We start from the raw sequence: 20736 nt of genomic DNA, 5'->3' as shown, positions 1-20736 counted from the left end.
GCCTGGCCACCCTCAGTGCCACCAGCCCCACGCCAGGGTGCCAGTGTGGGCACAGAGCTGCCATCCCCTGGCACAGCCCCACAGAGACACAGGCTGTGCCCAGGGTGGGTGTCCTGCTGCCACCTCCCCCTCTGCTCCCTGGCCTTTCCATCCAGCCCTGGCATCGTCCAGCAAGAAAGAAAAGAGCTGAGATCACTGGCGTGACAGGGTTTGCACCCAGCATGAGCTTGAATTCCATATATATATATATATATATATATATATATATATACACACACACACACATATATATATATATATATATACACACACACACACAACACATGAAAGGTGGTACAAGGACAAAATTAATGGGAATCGGGTCAACATGACCCAACTCAAACAAGCTTATCATCATATTGCCACTTCAGTTGATTAGTTGCAACATTTCCATGATAAAGAAAGGGGGAACCCAAAACAAGGGACAGCAAACCTGGAGGGGTGCAGCCCTCCCTGAGCAGAGCAGAGGGGCTCCCACACTGCCTGTGCCCCATTTGGCAAAGCTTCCAGAGTCCTTGGAAAAACCAGCAATTCCTGGGCAAATACTGAATTTAGGGAGCAGGAGTGTAACACAGCTTGGGGGGAGGGCTGGGGTTGCCCATGCCCACCTGGACAACACTTGGAGGTCAATACTAGTTTAACTAGAAATCCAGGGAGGGGCTGCATTAGTGTTTCTGTTTCTGCCTTTTCCTGCACAGGCAGCAGGGTGGGAGAGGGAGGAGGGAACAAACCCAGCTTCACTTTGTGTTTTACATCAGCATCTCCAAAATCCGAAGATTTCAGTTCTCCCTTGTTTTGGTTTTCCCGAAGTACAGCCACTACTATAGGGGCCACTGTAAGGAGATTCCTCTTTGAGAACACAGAACAAAACCAATCACATGTTTTGGCAAAGTTATCAAACACTGACAAATGGAAAGACGATGGATGAGCCCCTTCTGGAGCATGGGATGCCTGGAGGTTGCTGTCCAGCTTCCTTACACTACAAATTGTCCACAAGAGTCAAATCTTATTAAGCGCCTTCCCCTGCCAGAGCCATAAAAAAACAACAGAAAAACACACCCTTAAGATCATAAGACCCAACTAGGCCCTTCTTATACATACAGTACATACATATATATAATATATATATATAAAATATACAGCTTACAGTTTTGGAGTCCTATTACAGTTAAAGCAGACTGAAAGGAGTGGGACTTTGTTTAGGAGCTCAGATCAACAAACAAGACATCTCCAAAGCCCAGCAGGAGACAGCAGGTTCCAGAGGCCTCCTCACCGAGCACAGAGGGTCCTGTCCCCACACCAGAGGGTGATCCCAGCTGGGATGGAGCTGGAATTGAGCCCCTCTCCTCTGCAGCAGACCAGCAGGAGCCTCCTGTTGTCCCCAGTGTCCCGGCCAGCTCTGTCAAAGCCGATGTCACCCACAGGGCGCGGGGCAGAGCGGGAGGGCTCCGGTCCCGAGCTCCAGGGGAAGGGAACAGCATCCACGCTTCTTCAGAGCTCAGAGATGCCTGCAAAATGTGCTCTTGAAACACAGTTGCTCCAAGGGAAACCAAAAAGGTCGCGCTGTGCAGCCTAAGTGCAGCACGCCCGCTCTGCTGGGGGCCTGGCCCACAAAGGCAGGGCCGGGCACAGGCTCAGCAAGGCGGGCGCTGGTTTGAAGCCTACAAGAAAAGTGCAGCTGGCTGAGCATTCCTAGAGCATGGCTGTTCTCTAAGGCAGTGCTTCTTCGGGTGAGGCAGGAGGATAAGAAGGCCTAGTTCCATGGGGTGGTTTCCTGGTACCAGTGGAGGGGATGTCTGGGTGAAGAGCAGAGCCAGCTTGCCAGGCCCAGCGTCATGTGGCCACGGCCTCCAGGTAGCTCTGCAGCTTGCGGACGGTCGTCTCATCCAGGGAGAAGAGGTCAAAGTCAAAGGTTGTGTTGGTGACGTTGAAATGCCCGGTTTCCTCAATGAGATTCACGATCTGGAGAAGGGGGATGGGTGTGAGTACAGCTCAGAGGGTACAGAGCCCAGCCAGGCTTTCCCACCCCTTGGAGGGAATCCTTTTCCCAAAAAAGCAAACCAGCTCCCCCTGCCTGCCTGACCAGCTCAGCCTGGAGAGGGATGTGGGCAGGTTTCCTTTTCATCATAAAATAACAGAATATCCTGAGCTGGGAGGGATCCCCAGTGCAACCCCTGTCCCTGCAGAGTCACCCCAACACCCCCACCCTGAGCACCCCTGGGAGCTCCTGCAGCTCTGGCAGCCTTGGCACCATTGCCTGGGCAGCCTGGGCAGTGCCCAGCAGCCTCGGGGGGCAGAACCTTGCCCTGAGCTCCATGCCAAGGCCTGGCACAGCTGCAGCCCTTGCTGAGCTCTTGTCCCTGCCCCTCCATCCCCTCCCAGGAGGAAGCTGTCAGTCAGCCCAAGCTGTCAGTCAGCCCAAGCTGTCAGTCAGACCAGGAGATCCCACCTTTAGGATTGTTACCAGCATGGCAGAGGGAAGATGCCCACACCACACTCCTGTACCGTTTCCAACAAAACCATTGCATGCACAGCTGATTTTAGTTTTTACTTGATATTTTTGCTTTCAAAGCAAAGCAGAACCTGTGTGGAAGGGCCTGGCTGAGCCCCTGGACCCCAGACCCCGGGGACACAGGGACAGCAGGGACACAGGGACACAAGGACAGGGTCTGTACCTGCTGGAGCACGTTGCGCTCCCGTAGTGCCATGAGCCGCCTGTGGAGCTCCACCAGCTCATCCGTGTAGGCCTGAAACACAAACAGGGACACGTGGAGCTGCCAAAGGGACCTCCCCAGAGAGGATCACAAGAACCTGAGGCCATTTCAGATATTCCCAAGTTTTCCCTACTTTTTTACTGCCTCCTCCTCCTTCTCAAGTACTTCCCCTAAATGCAAGTGCTCTGAAGGCCTTTTATTGTTTTTTTTATTTAATGACACCCACAACTGTAACGAGCTCCAAGAACTGGGCAGAGCCTTTAAGAACCTCAGTGAGGTGAAATTCACCTTGGTGACCTCTCAGTGTGAGCTCCTCATCAGTGGGTTCTCCTAATTAACTCCAAATTACCTGAAAACATCAGTGACCAAAACCCAGCAACCTACTGAGCAACGCTTTGCATTTAGGTAAGGAAAAATTCTTGGAGTGCACTGTATTCCCAGGTGGTTTTACCTAAACCACAGCAGGAAATGAAGGATTACTCACAGGCTCAACATGTTGGTTGTTCTTAGGTAAGAGGGGTTTGGTTTTTTCTTAATTTTAGGTTTTTTTTAGGCAACAGGTCTGTATCAGCAAAACTGATTTACAGAGTCAGAGAATCACAGAATGGACACTGCTCTGCCCTCCCTGGAGGCAAGGAAAGAGGGAATTTCATTGAACAAACAAAGGCTCCAAGTAAACCTGCAAAGCAGAGCATCAAATAATCTTTAATTTAGAAGATCAAAGTCAGATGAAACTGCATTTTAATGAAGTGCCCCAGCACTGCAGCAGTGACCAGCCCATTGGTTCAGACAAAGGGCAAACAAACACAACAATTTCAGCATTTTGCCTATGAACACCCCCTGGGGCTCCAGCTATTTAATGTACACAATTTCTGCAGTGTCACTCTCCAAAACCTGTCCTTTCAACATCTGCTTTTTGTTAAACTCAAGTTTTTACCCTGCTGAGACAGAACAATGAACGGGCTGGGCTGATTCAGGTGGTTTTGTGCACAGTGAGGCCCAACCATCCTCTGATTAAGCTCAGCTCCTTAATCACAGAATCCTGGGATGGTTTGGGTTGGAGGGATCTTAAACCCATCCAGTGCCACCCCTGCCATGGCAGGGACACCTCCCACTGTCCCTGAGTGCTCCAAGCCCTGCCCAGCCTGGCCTTGGGCACTGCCAGGGATGCAGGGGCAGCCCCACTGCTCTGCCCACCCTGCCAGGGAACAATTCCTGTCCAAATCCCATCTAAATTTCACTTTTTTAGTGGAAGCCATTCCCTGTGTCCCGTCCCTCCAGGCCCTCATGGAAGGTCCCTCTCCACAGGACACACCTTGTCATAGGTTCCCTTCTTCAGGATCTTCTCTGGCTTGTTACAAGACTCTGGGCTTTTCCTTCCAGATGCCTGAGGGGAAAAGAAAAACAACAACAGGACCAGAATGAGCTCAGGAAACAGAATGAGCTCAGGAAACATGGGGGTGTCACAGCAGAGAGCTGGAAAGGGAGGGATCCCCTGTCAGCTGAGGACAGGACAGGGAAAATGTGGTGCAAGGAAGAATTTCCAAGGCAGGGCAAACAAATACAACAATTTCAGCACTGGGAGGAGGGAGGCAGGGGTTTCACACCTTGTTGTTTGCTGGGGGCAGCTTCTGCCCAGGAGGTGGCTCCCGGCTGGGCGGGCACGAGTCGGCGCTGTTGTCACTGTCACTGTCACTGAGGCTCAGTCTGAAAAACCACAGCAGAGATTGAGCAGCAAACTCGGCACCAGCTGAGCCACACAGAGCTGAATGAAACTCTTCTTTATCACAGATTACTGCTCAGGCTGGGAGAAAGGGATTCTTGCAATCTCCAGGGACCCATTTTGCCCAGGGAGCTTTGGGTGCCACATTACAGGCACCAGCTCAACTCTGGCATTCCAAAGTCCCCTAGCACAACTCAGCACCACTTCATTTCACAAACAGCAGCTGCTCAGGAATTCCTCTCAATGTTACAAAGTACCTGCATGAGAGGCTCACTGATACAGGCAAAAAATGGATTTTGTGTTGCTGCTGGTGTAACCTCTGAGATTTCCTATTTATTCTCATTCTCCTTTGGCCCTACAGATATGACAGGTATCCTACCTGTGGTGAACTAAACTGGTTATCCCCTAAAGGTTTACAAAAATACCCTTCAAAGTCCCTCCATTATTGTTTCCTTGATGATGACAAGTGCAATAATGCACCTTAGTTTGTTTTGGTAACCACCACCAGCACTTCCAATGTGCAGCTGCTCTCTGGGCCAAGCATTTGGGTTCAAGTATTCACTGACACTCCAGGTTTGGGCAGTAACAGCATTTCCTGAGGGAAGAAGGAGAAGTTCAACTCTTTCCAGAGTGTGGGGCAGGAAACAGCTGCCACTGAGTGCAGAGAGTGGAGAAGCCAGCACAGAGAGGGCAGAGAGAGCCCTGTGAGCCCCAGAGCAGCACACTCTGCCTGGCCCCACAGATCAAAGTGCCACACTCCAGCAGCTCTGCAGAGATCTGAGGGTCACCATGAGGTGACTGTTTGAAGGGGCTCAGTCACTGACACCTGCCAGCCCAGCTCAGCACCTCCCAGTGCCTTCTCCTCTCTGTGCTCTGCAGCCAACCCTGCTGTCACCACTGTCACAGACATCTTTCATGGAAAATCCTTTCCTTAGGGTTTTTCCTCCTGAGAAGCTGAGAGGCCTCGGGAACAAAATGTAAACATTGATTATCTGCTGCTGTGGAATGCAACAGGTGCATCTGGGATTGGCTCATGTGGTTGTTTCTAATTAATGGCCAATCACAGTCAGCTGGCTCAAACTCTGTCTGAGACAGAACCTTTTGTTATCATTCTTTCCTATTCTATTCTTAGCCAGCCTTCTGATGAAATCCTTTCTTCTATTCTTTTAGTATAGCTTTAATATAATATATATCATAAAATAATAAATCAAACCTTCTGAAACGTGGAGTCAGATCCTCATCTCTTCCCTCACCCAAAAACTCTTGTGAACACCATCACACACCAACCACCTCTGTGCTGGGTGACCCCACACATCTGCCCTTCCTCCCCTCCCACCCAGAGCCCTTTGATTCCTCCCTCCAAATGGAGAGCAGCCTAAAATGCAGAGTGTAAAAAGCAACCCAAGAGCCCTGCTGTGGATTTGTTACCACCTGGAATCCCTGCTGACAGGGTTTGTTTTGACTGCTGCCTCCTCTCCCGAGGAGCTGTCGTCATCATCCGACTCCTCGGACTGCAGATCCTCCACCATGGAGCGCAGGGGGCCTGGGCACAGGGACAGCAATTCAGCACCAGGGCAGAGCCAGCACAGCAAAAACCTTCACAGCCCCACCCAGCCAAACCTAAGCCCAGCCCAGCCCCACCCAGCACAGCCAAACCCAGTCCTGACCCCCTGTGAGATGGGACTGGCAAAGGACGCCCTGTGCAGGCAGCTAAAGCAGAGCTGACAAACTTTACAGCTCCCTCCCTTCCCAAAGGAGAACAAAAGGACATTTTTCATGCCTGTGGGGTTGATTTAAATGTCACTGGAGACAGGAGCAGCGCAGCATTTGCTGCATTTGGAACATTTACTGTGTTGCCAGTTTCCCTCCCTGGGTTATCAGTGGAGGGATCTGAGAAAGGAGCTGTTACACACTGGCAAAGTGATGAATGGCACATTTATAATTTTTAATAAAACATAGATGAGATTGGAGGAGAACTGTTCTGGTGATTCTACAGATCAGGCAGCAGCAAGACATTTATAAACTGAGGCAGAAACCAAAGCCAAAAGGGAAAGAACCAAATCCAGAGGGATTCCCTACTCATAAATTAGCTGCCAAGAGAAGAAAAATACTTGTTCATGATGTTATAACATTATTGCCTTTTCTTGCTGAAGCATCACAACTCCAACACATGGCTGCATGCAAGAAACTGTATTATTATAGTGCTGGAAAAGCACATTTAATTCTCCTGAGCATTTTAAGGTTACACAAGGAAGGTCTGAACAAACTGTGCTGGGAACACACCTTGACTGTGGTTCTGAGATGGCTCGAAATCAGAGTCAGAGCTGGAGTCGGAGCTGGAGCTGGAGTTGGAAGGGCTGGACTGGACAGACTTAACCCCCCATAAAAGGGAAACAAAAGAAAAAGAATCTTAATCTTTCTAATCCAGAAAACCAGAGCACAAAGCACTGTGAGGCAGGAGCATCACCCATCACTGAATACAGTTCTTGGGGTTACAGAAAAACACAAAATGTGAGGTGAATAAAAACATTTATGGAATCTTGCAGGATATAGCTCAGCAATTCTGGGAGCAACATCAAACCCCTTCACACAAGAGGTTCAAACCCCCCAAATGATGACAAACATTTAAATTAAAGCTCTTGCTTTGAAGTGTGACAGATTAGCAGTACAGAACCCAAACCTACCCAAACCCTCTTAAAAAGTGTATTTATTGTACCCACCAAGGTTCCCTTGAACCTCAGACTGATCACTGACCATGGAGCTGAGTCAAGGAGTGGTTTGGGTTGGAAAGGACCTTAAAGATGATTTAATCCAAATCATCATCCCAGGCTGCTCCCAGCCCTGTCCAGCCTGGCCTTGGGCACTGCCAGGGATCCAGGGGCAGCCCCAGCTGCTCTGGGAATTCCATTCCAGGGATGGATTCCACAATTCCTGATTCCCAATCTCCCACCCAGCCCTGCCCTGTGGCAGTGGGAGCCATTCCCTGTGTCCTGTCCCTCCATCCCTTATAATCAGTTTATTTTTCCTGCAGGCTCCTTCAGGCACTGGAAGGCCACAATGAGGTCACCCCAACACTTCTCCAATCAATTCCAGTTCTCTACCCCTTTCCTCACAGACATGGAGATGTCCATCCCAACTAGCTCACATGACTCCAAAATTAATTCTAAATTATTATTATAATATCCTAAACCCAGTTGTTTACACCAGTTTGAGTGATCCACTGGCTCCAACATAACAGAGATCAACTCAACCCTTGTGACCCAAATTTGTGTGTCAGAACCTGGCAGAAACAAGAGAAGTATCCTGTGCAGTAAGAGTGAGTGAAAAGTAAATTAATTACTGCTAACAGCAGCATCCAGGAAGGAAATTTGGGCAAGATTGGGAAATTTTTAATCATAAATCCGATACTGGCAGCAATCACCTGCAATATCCTTGGGAGCCACCAGAGGGCAGAAGAGGCCACAGCAACTCCCTCTGCCCCCTAAAATGAGATTTTTGGTACTCAGGCAGGTTCTAGTTTAAAGATTCTCAAAGCACTGTAATATCTTGTCTTTTTAAAAGTAATTCCATGGAAATCATCATTTCAGTTTCAGTGTTTTGTTCCTAGAAATCTACTTATTACTCCTGATGCTGAAGAATCACACACAGCCACTGATAAATAATTTGACAGGAAGGGTTAATACTATAAAAACCTTGAGACAGGCACAAAGAGGCACAATCCCTGCCCTGTTGACACTGTCAACAAAATATTGGCAAGATTTTCATTATTTCACTGTAAGAAGGGGGGAAATGTGTCAAAAATGCTATTACAGCCCTTGGGAAGGGTTCAGGAGCAAAGGAGAATAATTTAACAGTTCCAGTATCAGGTCTATTGGCACATTGCAGCAGATCTGGCTGTTTAGGGAAATTCCAAGATGGAAGTGGAGAGCAGAGAGAACAGAGTGCCCAGAGCAGCTCTGGCAGCCCCTGGATCCCTGGCAGTGCCCAAGGCCAGGCTGGACAGGGCTGGGAGCAGCCTGGGACAGTGGGAGGTGTCCCTGCCATGGTAGGGGTGGCACTGAATTATAGTTAAGATCCCTTCCCACCCAAACCATGGTGGGATTTTATGAATATTTTCAAGCTAATTGAGCACAGCTCTTGCATCTGACCCACAGCTCCAATCCTACATCACTCATTCCTGATAATCTGCAAGTCTTCCCTTAAAAAATCCCTTAAAATTAACTTAACAGGATCTAAGCAGCAGCTGTTGGAGATAACCAATCTCTCCTTTTGCCATTTGGGCCATCAGCTCTTTGAGGGGAGGATGCAGATGGACACACTCAGTGACTGTCACTGGGATGTGACCAAAGCAAAAAGCAACCCTGCCTCCCATCCCTGCCTCCCCTTTTGTCAGCACCGAGGCAGCCAAGCATGGGGCCAGCTCAGGGAACTGGACTTGGTGGGGGAAGGAAAAAAAATGATTAAAAAACCCCCAAAAGAATCAAGGCCAAGGAGCTGAAACAGCAGGAGAAGCTCTGCAGTGTCCCCTCCGAGCAGCCTGCAGAGATGGCAGCTGGGAGGCACCGTGGAGCTGCAGCCCTGAGTGTTGCACAATCCCCTGGCTGCAGCAGCAGAGCTGATTTAAGAGTTTCCAGCCCTGCTCCACCCCCACTCAGTGATGTGGCTCCCACCGGCCCCACACAGCAGGGCCAGCACAAACCCTGGGGCAGAACCAGTGCTGGGGACAGGGACATCCCCAGGGTGCTCCCCAGAGCCTGGGTGCTGCTGCCAGGGCACTCTGCAGCTGGGCTGGGGCTCAGGTGCCACAGGAACCTCTGTCACCGCTCCCTGTCTGCCACACAGAGTGTCCCCAGCACCCTAAACAGGAGCTGGGCCAGCAAGGACACTGGGCAGGAACTGGGGCAGGACAATGGTGCAGCGAGGACACACTGGGGCAGGACACACTGGGCAGACACTGGGGCAGGGGACAAACACTTGGGGCAGGGGGACACACACTGGGGCAGGGGACACACACTGGGGCAGGACAATGGGGCAGGGACACACACTGGGGCAGGGGACACACTTGGGGCAAGGGGACACACTTGGGGCAAGGGGACACACACGTGGGGCAGGGGGACACACCGGGGCAGGACAGCAGGACACTGGGGCAGGACAGGCTGCAGCAGATGCTCAGCCCCACTGTCACAGGCTGTGGTTCCAGGGACAGCCTGGCAGCACTGTCAGCTCACACTGCTGGCAGAGGGGATGGGGACACCTCAGGGACAGCAAAGGACACTCAGGGATCTGCACAGTCACAGGTTTGCAGGGAGGGCTGTACATCTGGGATTGAAATGTGGGGCTTGCTGAGCACTTTGGTAAAAGGCTCAAAGGAGAGAGGAGCTGCCTCTTCCTAATGCGGGAATTTATCCATGTGGGAAGTAAAGTGATAAAATCCCAGAATGGTTTGGGTGGGAAGGGACCTCAAAGCCCATCCAGTGCCACCCCTGCCATGGCAGGGACACCTCCCACTGTCCCAGACTGCTCCCAGCCCTGCCCAGCCTGGCTTTGGGCACTGCCAGGGATGGGAATTCTCTGCAGAGTGGAATCAGCAGTGCCCAATAAACTCTTCTACTGAGAGTCCTGCAGGAAAAACTCTTCCTGAAAAAACACATCAGTATTGTTGTATCACAGTGCTGATTAAATCATAATACAAACTGTCCCTAGAAAATTAATCTTAATAAAATAAACCTTTCTTAAAGTGGTCAGGAGGAACCAGCTCCAGAATTCCCATGACATGATCCTGTGAACCCTATTACAAGATATATGGCTCCTTTTTAACAAATATACAAGTGAAAAGTAGCAAGAGTTTGGATTTGTCTGTTCCTTCTTGCATTTTTTTGCCTTCTTTTGGAAAACACTTTTTAGAAAACAGAGGATGAGGAATGTTCGCAGTTGTAAAAAGGAAAAAAATATTTAGACAGCTTTTAAAAATAGTAGTACAAGAACATAATTTGTTTTATGTTTCACAACACAACTTACTTAGATTTAGGGGCATGTGGTTGCATTTTGAGCTTCAGCCAATGGCACATTTCTTACAGGCCACGACAGGAAGAGGGGCTTTATTTACATTTTAATGCTGGGTTTTTTTCATTACCAAGACTGAGATGATTTCCTTCTTTTCTGAAATAAGATCACATTCTAAAACACTGCCATCATGAAAGTGTCTCTGTATCTCTTGTAGCTCTGTAGATATCACTGCAAGGGATCAATGAGGGACCATAACCTTAAACTCTGACTGCAGGTAACTGCCTGCAGATAAATCTCAAAAAGTTTGTACAGGAGGAACATTTAATATTGACTGCAGTTTCAAAGAAGAATTTTATTTGAGATGCAACCCAGCCTAAGCATTTCCCAATCTGCTGCTCTATCTTCCCTGAGAGATTATTTTTAACATCTTTTCCAGGCAGGGATTTAACATCATCCTTCCACACTCTGGTAAAGAATAAATCCCCACTCACCTCTGACTTGAAAGAAGTTTCATCCTCTGAGTTTGACTCCTCCATCTCCACAGGCTTTTTGATCTCCTTGGCCTCGCTCTCCGATTTTACCTTTTCCACTTTGGCATTCATCTTCTCCTTGGTTTGTTTCTTCTCTGGATATGAGGAAGACGAGGTTCTGGGAGATGTCCCCAGGATATTCTTCACCCCTTTGGAGCTACTCTTTTTTTGTTTTTTGGCACTAGGCTTTGGTGACTCCACGTTGGAGGGCCTCTTGCTGGAAGACTTTAACTCCGGCTGTGGCCCCCCCTTTGGAGAGGTGTTCTCCAGTTTGGTCTCCTTCACGGCCAGTTTTGGTTCCTTGAAAGCAGCTTTTGGAGGTGCCTTCTCCTCCTTAGGCAGTTTGTTCTCAGTTGGTTTTCTGGAGGAGTCCTTCAAAGGCTTGTTCTGTTCTCTCTCAAGGTCTTTGGAGGAGTTTTTGCTCTCAGAGTCTTTCCTGGGCCTCTCCCTGTGCTCCTTGGTTACTTTGTGTGGCTTGGATGCTTTGCTACTTTCCTTGTTTGCATCCTAAAATTCAGCAACAGAAACATGCAAGCTGGGTATGAAACTGCAGCTCTGCACAGAATGATAAAACACATCCTCATAAATCACATGGCAATGTTTGTTCTGTGCAGAAATCCACCCCCACATGCCCAGGTAAACATCCACATTTCCCTCAAGCTGCTGCACACACACTGGCAGTGAGCATTTCAACATTTAGGAAAGGGTGAAACATGTTCTGCTCCTTTCCAGGCTCTGTTAAAGGTCTATCTAGAAACATCTACAGATGTTTAATGCAGGTTTAGCCCAGGTAAACACTCACACTTCCCTCAAGCTGCTGCACACACACTGGCAATGAGCACTTCAACATTTAGGAAAGGGTGAAACATGTTCTGTTCCTTTCCTTTCCTCTGTCAAAAGTCTAGAAACATCTACAGGTGTTTAATTCAGGTTTAGCTCAGGTAAACGTCCAGATTTCCCTCAAGCTGCTGCACACAAACTGGCAGTGAGCATTTCAACATTTAGTAAGGATGAAACATGTTCTGCTCCTTTCCAGGCTCTGTCTAGAAACATCTACAGATGTTTAATTCAGGTTTAGCCCAGGTAAACACTCACACTTCCCTCAAGCTGCTGCACACACACTGGCATTGAGCATTTCAACATTTAGTAAGGATGAAGCATGTTCTGCTCCTTTCCAGGCTCTATCAGAGGTCTAGAAACATCTACAGGTGTTTAATTCAGGTTTAGCCCAGGTAAACATTCACACTTCCCTCAAGCTGCTGCACACACACTGGCAGTGAGCATTTTAACATTTAGGAAAGGGTGAAACATGTTCTGCTCCTTTCCTTTCCTCTGTCAAAGGTCTAGAAACATCTACAGGTGTTTAATTCAGGTTTAACCTGAATGCAAACACAGATGCAGCTCTCAGGGCACCCTGGAGGAAGGGAAGCAGGAGAATGTTGTCTCTTTAGCAACTGGCAATTTTCACCAGAGCTCATCTCGGAGCCCTTTATTTCTCTGCTGTGTTTTTCAGTGCTTAATTCCTGACCAAAATTAAATCAGCCACTAACAGGTAAGTCATCTTCACTCTGTTTCATAACATCAGAAGGCATAACTGAAGTGCCAGAGTGTTCAGAGCCCTGAAGAACATGGCTGTCAGAATTGAATTACACTGGGAAATGAATTGTTGTTAATACCTGTGACTGTTCAGGCTGACACAGTGCAGTAATCTGCTCTAAAATACATTGCTTGGGGATTGTTTCCCCCATGTAGGATTATACAAAAATAGCTTCAGTAAATAAGGGAAAAAAAAGAAAAAACTTGAGGTTCTTTGGGTTCTTTGGAAGTGTCAGGGCCTGGCTGCTGCTGGACACAAACATCCAGAGTGGTTTCCACACCTTCCTCTCTCTGCCCAGTACAGGAAAGCACTGGCACACAGTGAACAGGAATCATGGATTGGAAAGGGCCTTAAAGCTCATCCTATTCCACCCCTGCCACAGGCAGGGACACCTCCCACTATCCCAGGCTGCTCCAAGCTCTGCCCAACCTGGCCTTGACATCCTCTGGCTCATTAAAAACTTTTTGGACTTTGTGGCTTGGACTGATTTGCCCAGATCTTGCATTTATTTGAGGATCATCCTTTAGTCTATCCCTGCTCAATACCTTCCCAGATGGAAAGGTTCAGCTCCTGTAGCAACCCATTCTCTACTGGGTCTTCTAGAGAATACCTACTTCCCACCCCAACCTGTTTTCACTCTATATTGTCCAATTTTCCATTAATTTTTTTTATTATCTAAACCACAAGTAGCTGATGCCAGGTTTAGAGGTCATTTATTGACCAGGAAGCACTATTAAGTTTAAAAGCTCCAAGTTATTATTAAGTTTAAGCTCCAAGCATCCCTTGGAGCAAGTGAAGTGTTTGATGTTCTCTCAGCACTGCCCTGAGGAAGAGGAAGGGCTGACTTCCCAAGGGGTGCAGGGCATGGCAGGCAGTGAGAGAGCCCCAGAACCCATCCTCAGCATCAGGGACACAACCAGAACCATCAGAGAGGATTTCATCTGCCTTTAAGAACGATACAATCCACCAAAAATTCCCAGTCTGGCACATTTAATTTTCTTTTCGAAACTTCCCTGGAGAGAAGTCTATCAGATCATAAAAAAACCCTCCTAGAGGCTTGGGAAGTTCCAGACCATTAAGTACTGAACTGCAGAGTACAAGGAGGTTCAGAATTAGCAGCAGCCAGGAACAGCTGCTGAACAAGCTCTCAGCAGCCTGGCCTGAAAGACTCCCTCACCTCAGGCTGACCCAAACATGTGCTGCACTGACCTTTGACCCATGGGAGGGTTTGGTCTTCTTGGGATCAGAGAAGGCAGAGAGAGGTATCGTGGGCAGCATTGGATAATCAGGACTTGGCCTTGAAACAGTCTCTGCTCCTTCTGGCATCACCATTACCTGGGAATAAAGAGGAGGGAAATTATGTCTGCACAAAGTCTCACGGACTATTAACTATTAACACATTATTATGTTGAGCCACTTGCTCAATTAACACACTATTATTCATCTTTTCAATGTTTTTTTCCTCGCCTGCTTAAAGGCTATAAAAAGATATTGTCTATGGAATGCTCAGTTTCAAGGCAACTCCTCAAATACAGAATATTAAACTCACAAAACTGAAAGGCAGCAATGCAATATCGAGTGTCTTTCCCAAAGGGAATGCCAATATTCTGAGCACAGGCAGGCAATAAAGCTCTGGACAAGAACTCTGTGTTCTGCTGCAAATGCTCTTCCCCTGAAAAAGGCAAGGGAGATAAATCTGGAAGGAATGAGCAAGATTTCCTTGGTTTAGGAAAAGCTGAATTCGCTGTTTCAGGGGAAAAAGGAAAAAAAAAAAAAGGGCTTGGGTCTCTCCTTTCACAAAATCTTAACACCAAGCACAGAGCTCCATGGAACAATTCCTTTCCTACACTGTCAGGAGAATTCTGTGAAAAATTGCCACCAGAGAAAAGGCATCAAAAGTGATTAACAGCTGAAATACCTCAGTACACAAGGACTAAAATACCACAGTGTGAAAATCCTAGAGAGCAGGTGATGTTCCAGCCATCCTAGGGCTGAAATGAGCACCTTGCTCTCTCTGCCCAGTACAGGAAAGCACTGGCACACAGTGAACAGGAATCATGGATTGGAAAGGGCCTTAAAGCTCATCCTATTCCACCCCTGCCACAGGCAGGGACACCTCCCACTATCCCAGGCTGCTCCAAGCTCTGCCCAACCTGGCCTTGACATCCTCTGGCTCATTAAAAACTTTTTGGACTTTGTGGCTTGGACTGATTTGCCCAGATCTTGCATTTATTTGAGGATCATCCTTTAGTCTATCCCTGCTCAATACCTTCCCAGATGGAAAGGTTCAGCTCCTGTAGCAACCCATTCTCTACTGGGTCTTCTAGAGAATACCTACTTTCCCACCCCAACCTGCTTTCACTCTATATTGTCCAATTTTCCATTAATTTTTTTTATTATCTAAGCTACAAGTAGCTGATGCCAGGCTTAGAGGTCATTTATTGACCAGGAAGCACTATTAAGTTTAAAAAATAATAATAAGGAATAATAAAAATAATAAAGGTAAGGAATGGTTTGAAAGCCTCTCTCTTTCCTTGAGCTTTTCTGTATTGACCCAGCTCCTGGCACCAGGCAACATTCAAAGCAGATCCCACTTTCCAGAGGGGTTTTGAGGGGTTTTCTGCTTTGATATTAATGCTCACATTTAAATTGACAAAAGAAGTGTCACCAATCACACACCAACAAAGGATTTGTTCTGCTGCAAGTGCTGCAGCTCTATAACCACCAGTCACAACTGGCTGGGTCATCTTGTAAATGAATGTAGAAAACTGCTTGAAGCCTGCTGGCCTTAAAGAAACCTCAGAACAAAACAAGCCCACTCCTTTTAGGATCCCAAACTGGGCACTTACCCCTCCAGCCCTGATGAGTTTGCGCCTGAATTCCTTGGTGGGGTTGTTGAAAGTCAGTTTCTCACAACGAAGGTGGTTCACAGGTGGGTTCCCCTCCAGATTTAGGAACAGGTCATATGTGAAACAAACCTTTTTGGGCTCCTCCTAAAAACAAGAAAGGCTATGGGAAACTGGAAGAAGCTTGGCAAGCACACTAAGCCTGGGGATGCGAACAGTCACTCCTGAAAATCCCAAATAAACCACCGAGTGTTGCATTCATGGAGTTTTTCACCATGAGATCAGAGAGCTGGAAATTAAACTATTTGTGCTTGAGGTTAACATTGTTCATCAGGAAGTCAGGCATGAGGCTTCTCACTGCAAAAGCAATGCATGGACACAGATTTTTGACTGAAAATTGTCTGCTTAAAGCTGTTCAAGTCTGCCCAGAAAAGCAGATTCACAAGCTTTATGCACTACTGTTTTCACCAAAATTCAGATCCTATCTCCTTTGGGAAGCAACTCTAAGTATCAATATTAAGAAAAGCATAATCCTTTTTGAGAGAAGGAACAACTTCTGAACTCCCAGCATCTCTGCAGGCACTGAGAAAAGATTAAAGGCAATGGAAAAAGGATGACTTAGTTTGGAAAATCCTTTTCAATATGCATATTGCAGGGGCTGAATGGGTAGATATGCCAGGCTTTTGAACTTTCCAAGGGCACTTTCACCCAAGCAACCCAGAGTTTGTGTGAGTGCTGGGGGGATCATCTGCGCCTCACTGCCTCTGTTCCACCCGCTGCGCTTGCAGCACAGAATGGAAGAAATCCCTCTCTTTTTGCCCTAAAATTGCAAATACTCTTCTTGTGTATTACAAAAATATGGACAGGACACTGCCTGGGTGTTTCTTGCAGTTTGATTTCCAAGCTGGAAATTCAATGTGCAGGAGAGGAAGCCCAGTGAGGCCAGCAGTGCCCTGCACATTTCCATCCATGCACCCCACATGCCTCATTCCCTGTGCAGCACCGAGCAGCTGCACAGCAGTGTTTTCCAGAATTCCCTTCCAGCAGCTCCATTTCCTGGTGCAGTGGCATTGTTGGATGGGAACAGGCACTGCAGGCTCCCAGCCTCAGCCATTAGGTTTGCTGAAAATAGGTTGAAACAGCTTCAGACCACTCCAGTTCCTGCAGAGGCCATTGCCTGGACAAACTACACCTCTAACAATGCAAAGGGTGGTAGCTACACCTGGTTTACATCAAAATCAGTTCCCTGAGCTTATCTAGGAGTTGAGGTCTTGGATCCTCACCCTCAAACAGCAGCAGGGTTTGGTCACAGAGGAAATGCAATGTGCAGGAGAGGAAGCCCAGTGAGGCCAGCAGTGCCCTGCACATTTCCATCCATGCACCCCACGTGCCTCATTCCCTGTGCAGCACCGAGCAGCTGCACAGCAGTGTTTTCCAGAATTCCCTCCCAGCAGCTCCATTTCCTGGTGCAGTGGCATTGTTGGATGGAAACAGGCACTGTAGGCTCTCAGCCATTAGGTTTGCTGAAAATAGGTTGAAACAGCTTCAGACCACCCCAGTTCCTGCTGTTTGCTGCAGGGGCCATTCCTTGGACAAACTACACCTCTAACGATGTTAGAGGGTGGTAGCTAAAGGGTGGTAGCTACACCTGGTTTACATCAAAATCAGTACCCTGAGCTCATCTAGGAGTTGAGGTCTTGGATCCTCAAACAGGAGCAGGGTTTGGTCACAGAGGACAGTATCATATTAACATGCTGCCAACACCAGGTATTCAGACCCTCTTTTGGGGAAGTCCTGAGGAATCCACACACTCCTGAAAGGAGTTGACTAAAACAGATACATGTGAGGAAGAATAAAAATCCTTGCAAAACACCCTGCCCTGTCATTTGCCTGTTTTCCATGCCTGTTCTCATTAACTGAATCATTAGCGAGCTCTGCGTGTGCGCTTGCTGCAGTTCAAACAGCAGCTGCACAGGGTCCCTCAAAGCCTAATAAACTGAAATGAAGGATGAATAGAAATCCAAATGTGGCCTAATAATGGCTTCTAAAATGCTTTCCCTGCTTTACAACAGAGTAAATAACCTTGGCTCCATCAGCAATAGCAGGCTTTGGTCAGGAGATGTTTTGCCATGCCATTACCAGCTCTGCTTTGTCATTTGCCCATTTGCTTTCCAAGCAGGAGGGAGGCAGCAGATCCCTTTTCCTCTCACCTTGGTATCCCATTTTTTGGTGCTTTTTTCACTAAAAACTGAATTGAATTTTTTGTAGAATTAAGACATTTTTTTAATGTGATATCCTCCAGCTCAGAGATCACAACTGCCCTGGGAATGAGCCCCAGCAGAGTGCCCTGATCATTAAAATCTCCTTTGTACCCCCCAGGCCACAAGGAGCCCCCCACCCCTCCCTCAGTGAATAGCTGAGATTACAGCACTCCTAAAAGAACCACCACAAAACTCTCAAAGCAAAAAGCTGCAAATAAACATTCTTTCCTTTACTGCCCTCACTGCCCAGCTAATGATTACAGCTCAGGCCACTCCAAAGCTTAATCCATCCGGTCCTCCCTAAAAGGTTCTTCCCCCCAAACAACCATCAAGGGGAAGAAGGGGGGGAGAAACCCAAGGAAAATCTCTCTCAATTGACCCAGACCTAGCCATCCTCTAACTTGAAATAAAAAGGCTGAGTCCACAGTGCCACACTTCAAAGCCTTTCTCAATAACATGTTGGGATCCACACATCCTGCTGCAACTCACAGGAGGTTCTTTCTCACCCTACAAACAATCCTACACACCCTTCATGTGCTCCTGCTTCACACAAACAAGCCAAGCTTTGCTCTTAGAGAATTCCACCTTCTGATTTTCAGAAAAACTGACAGGGGAAGAGACTTTGCTGCTCCCAAGACCATAAGCTTTTCTAAAGGGCCTGACATCCAAGAAAAGCTTTTAAAAGGGTGGTTCACAGCTATTTCTAACAATTCACATTTCTAGATTTAAATCCAGTGGCTCATTTGGCCATGAAATGGTTAAGCTGGTGCAGGGATGTCTCAGCAAGGCACCTCAGAACCTCACTTTGCATCTGCCCCTTAAATCCCAGGATGCCAGAGAAGTAAACTCCAAGTGAGCAGCACAAAGCCAGAGCTTTTATTTGCAGCTGCTGTAAACTTCCCTTCATCCAGTGAATCCCCCAATTCCACCTCCAATCTCCTGAGCTGGGTACATTAGGTTTTATTTTTACTGCTTCCTGTCTGCACCGCCTGCCACTGAGCTCTTATGAGCTCTGAAGCTGCTTTATTTTTCCTTTGAGTTCTGAAGTAATGGGTTAAAGTTCTTTTGGCACTTTTCTTAAGAGAAGGAATTTTTGAAAGTCTTTTGTTAAAATTTCCTTGTCTTGTTTTTAAGGCAGGGTGTGCCCTTTTGCCACTTAACACAAATCAAAAGAATTTCACTGGTAGCGTGCGCATAAAGCTCATAAATCACTTTTAGAAAGCCATAAAACAAAATTATCTACAAAAATCTAGCACACCAAGGAAGCAGGCTCATGGTTATTCAATAACTATAACATCTAACACCACTTCCCTTTTGCCATGGATCCAGCCTGACAGAGGCATTTATCCAGAACTGCAGAAATGAAAACCCTCACAGGCTGGTCCAACCTGTCTGACTGGTCCTGGAGCAGCTTCCACACAGGGCTTTGCAAAGGGAATAGCCCAATATTCAGATTTTGAAATAATCCACTCAGGAACCCATGAATCAATGTTATCTTTTGGAAAATTCCCCAGGGTTAAGCATTTAGGACTTTCCTCCATCAGACTTTCATTACTTTGCTTGAAAATCAGATTTTCCTAATCTATATTTTATTATATATATGTATATAATGAGTACAATAATTATTTGAGTATAAATAATATAGATTAGTGTAAATATACCTCTTTATCTGCTCACTACTCCATGACAAGCACTTAATAATCTACTAACTCTTACAAATACAAGCTATGAAGCTGGCATGGCTGATAAAGCTTCTGTCTTTGCAAACACAGCCTTGCCACACACTGCAAATATATAAATATCTAAAAATATATATGTAATATATAAATATACATATAAACATAAAATATAGATATATAAATAAATAGAAAATATATAAATATACATACACATAAAATATATACAAATATACACACATATATATACATACATATATATACGTATATATACACACACATATATATACATATACATATATATACACATATATACACACATTATATATATATATATAGATAGATATATATATAGATATAGATATATAGATATAGATATTAAAATAAATATATATATATATATATATATATATATATATATATATATATATATATATAAAATTTTTTCAGCATCTGGAGGTGCCTATGGATGTGCCACCCTGAATGGCTACTCAAACACACACAGCCCAGGGTTTGACCCTGCTCAGATAAAATAATGGGTAAATTAATAATCCAGCCTAATTTCTGACAGAAAAATATAAAAGGAAAGATTCCCTAGACAGCAGCAGCAGGATAAAAGGAATTGCTGCAGGTTTGGGAAGGAAGATGGTACAGGACAGACCTAAAATATTTTCCTCTTTCAGCAACACTGAGTAAACTCCAACAGGCTACAGCTACTCATCCTCTCCTCAAACCTGGGCACATCCTGCCCAAAATGGCAATTTCAGGAAAATCAAATGTCTCTTCACCTTCCTCAGGAGCAATTCCCTGGCCAACCCTTGCCCCAGCTTCCCCCAGGAGTATTTCCCAGGCCAATCCCCTCCTGATGGCACAATCCTGACACCAGTTGTAGCTGCTCCTGTTTCACCTCCCCTGCCATATGTGCAGCCCACCTACAACATCTCCACGGAGTTCCTACTCTGATACACAAATAATTCTCCCCTTTTTCCAATATTTCTCTCTATTTGTTTTCTACATCACCTCTACAAAGGTTGCAGAAGGGGTAAAATATGCTTATTTTTCTTTTGAACCTCAGTGGAAAAAATCAAACGAATTTTTCTGCTTTCTTTGCTTATCTCCTTCTCACTAATAGGAAAAGCCCAAGTTCCATGTATCCATTATGTAAATCCTGCAAGGCTTTTATCTCTAGCACTAAAATTAGGAGGTAGCATCTTTAAAGAGACTTTAATACAAGATCTCATCCATGTTGCATTAATATCATCTGCCTTATATCAGAATAACATGAAAATCTACTAGACCTTTAGCTTTGTGAGGAGGATTGATCTAATTTGATTAGGATGCAAA

The 20736-nt window shown here is 46.4% G+C and overlaps 1 protein-coding gene across 2 annotated transcripts in view; it reads right to left on the bottom strand.

Moving 5' to 3' along the window:
• Positions 1-288: 288 nt before the first annotated feature.
• The window catches only part of MLLT1 (MLLT1 super elongation complex subunit), a 32694-nt gene continuing 12246 nt past the window's right edge, over positions 289-20736 (bottom strand). Inside the window, exons 4-12 of one of the 2 annotated variants that reach the window (XM_054291199.1) lie at positions 15459-15602; positions 13819-13944; positions 10974-11519; positions 6760-6847; positions 5908-6019; positions 4361-4460; positions 4069-4140; positions 2715-2786; positions 289-2001 (exon numbers count right to left, since the gene is read on the bottom strand). In XM_054291199.1, coding sequence (XP_054147174.1) covers positions 1873-2001; positions 2715-2786; positions 4069-4140; positions 4361-4460; positions 5908-6019; positions 6760-6847; positions 10974-11519; positions 13819-13944; positions 15459-15602 — 1389 coding nt within the window. In that variant the 3' untranslated portion in view covers positions 289-1872. Of the gene's footprint in view, positions 2002-2714; positions 2787-4068; positions 4141-4360; positions 4461-5907; positions 6020-6759; positions 6858-10973; positions 11520-13818; positions 13945-15458; positions 15603-20736 lie in introns of both variants that reach the window. The other variant, XM_054291198.1, reaches the window with a different exon arrangement.

Source organism: Melozone crissalis, unplaced genomic scaffold (genome assembly GCF_028551555.1).
Source record: "Melozone crissalis strain CALT ecotype California unplaced genomic scaffold, PUWL_Pcris_2 ptg000088l_1, whole genome shotgun sequence".
Classification (NCBI taxonomy): Eukaryota; Metazoa; Chordata; class Aves; order Passeriformes; family Passerellidae; genus Melozone; species Melozone crissalis.
This window is presented reverse-complemented; position numbering and strand designations above follow the sequence as displayed.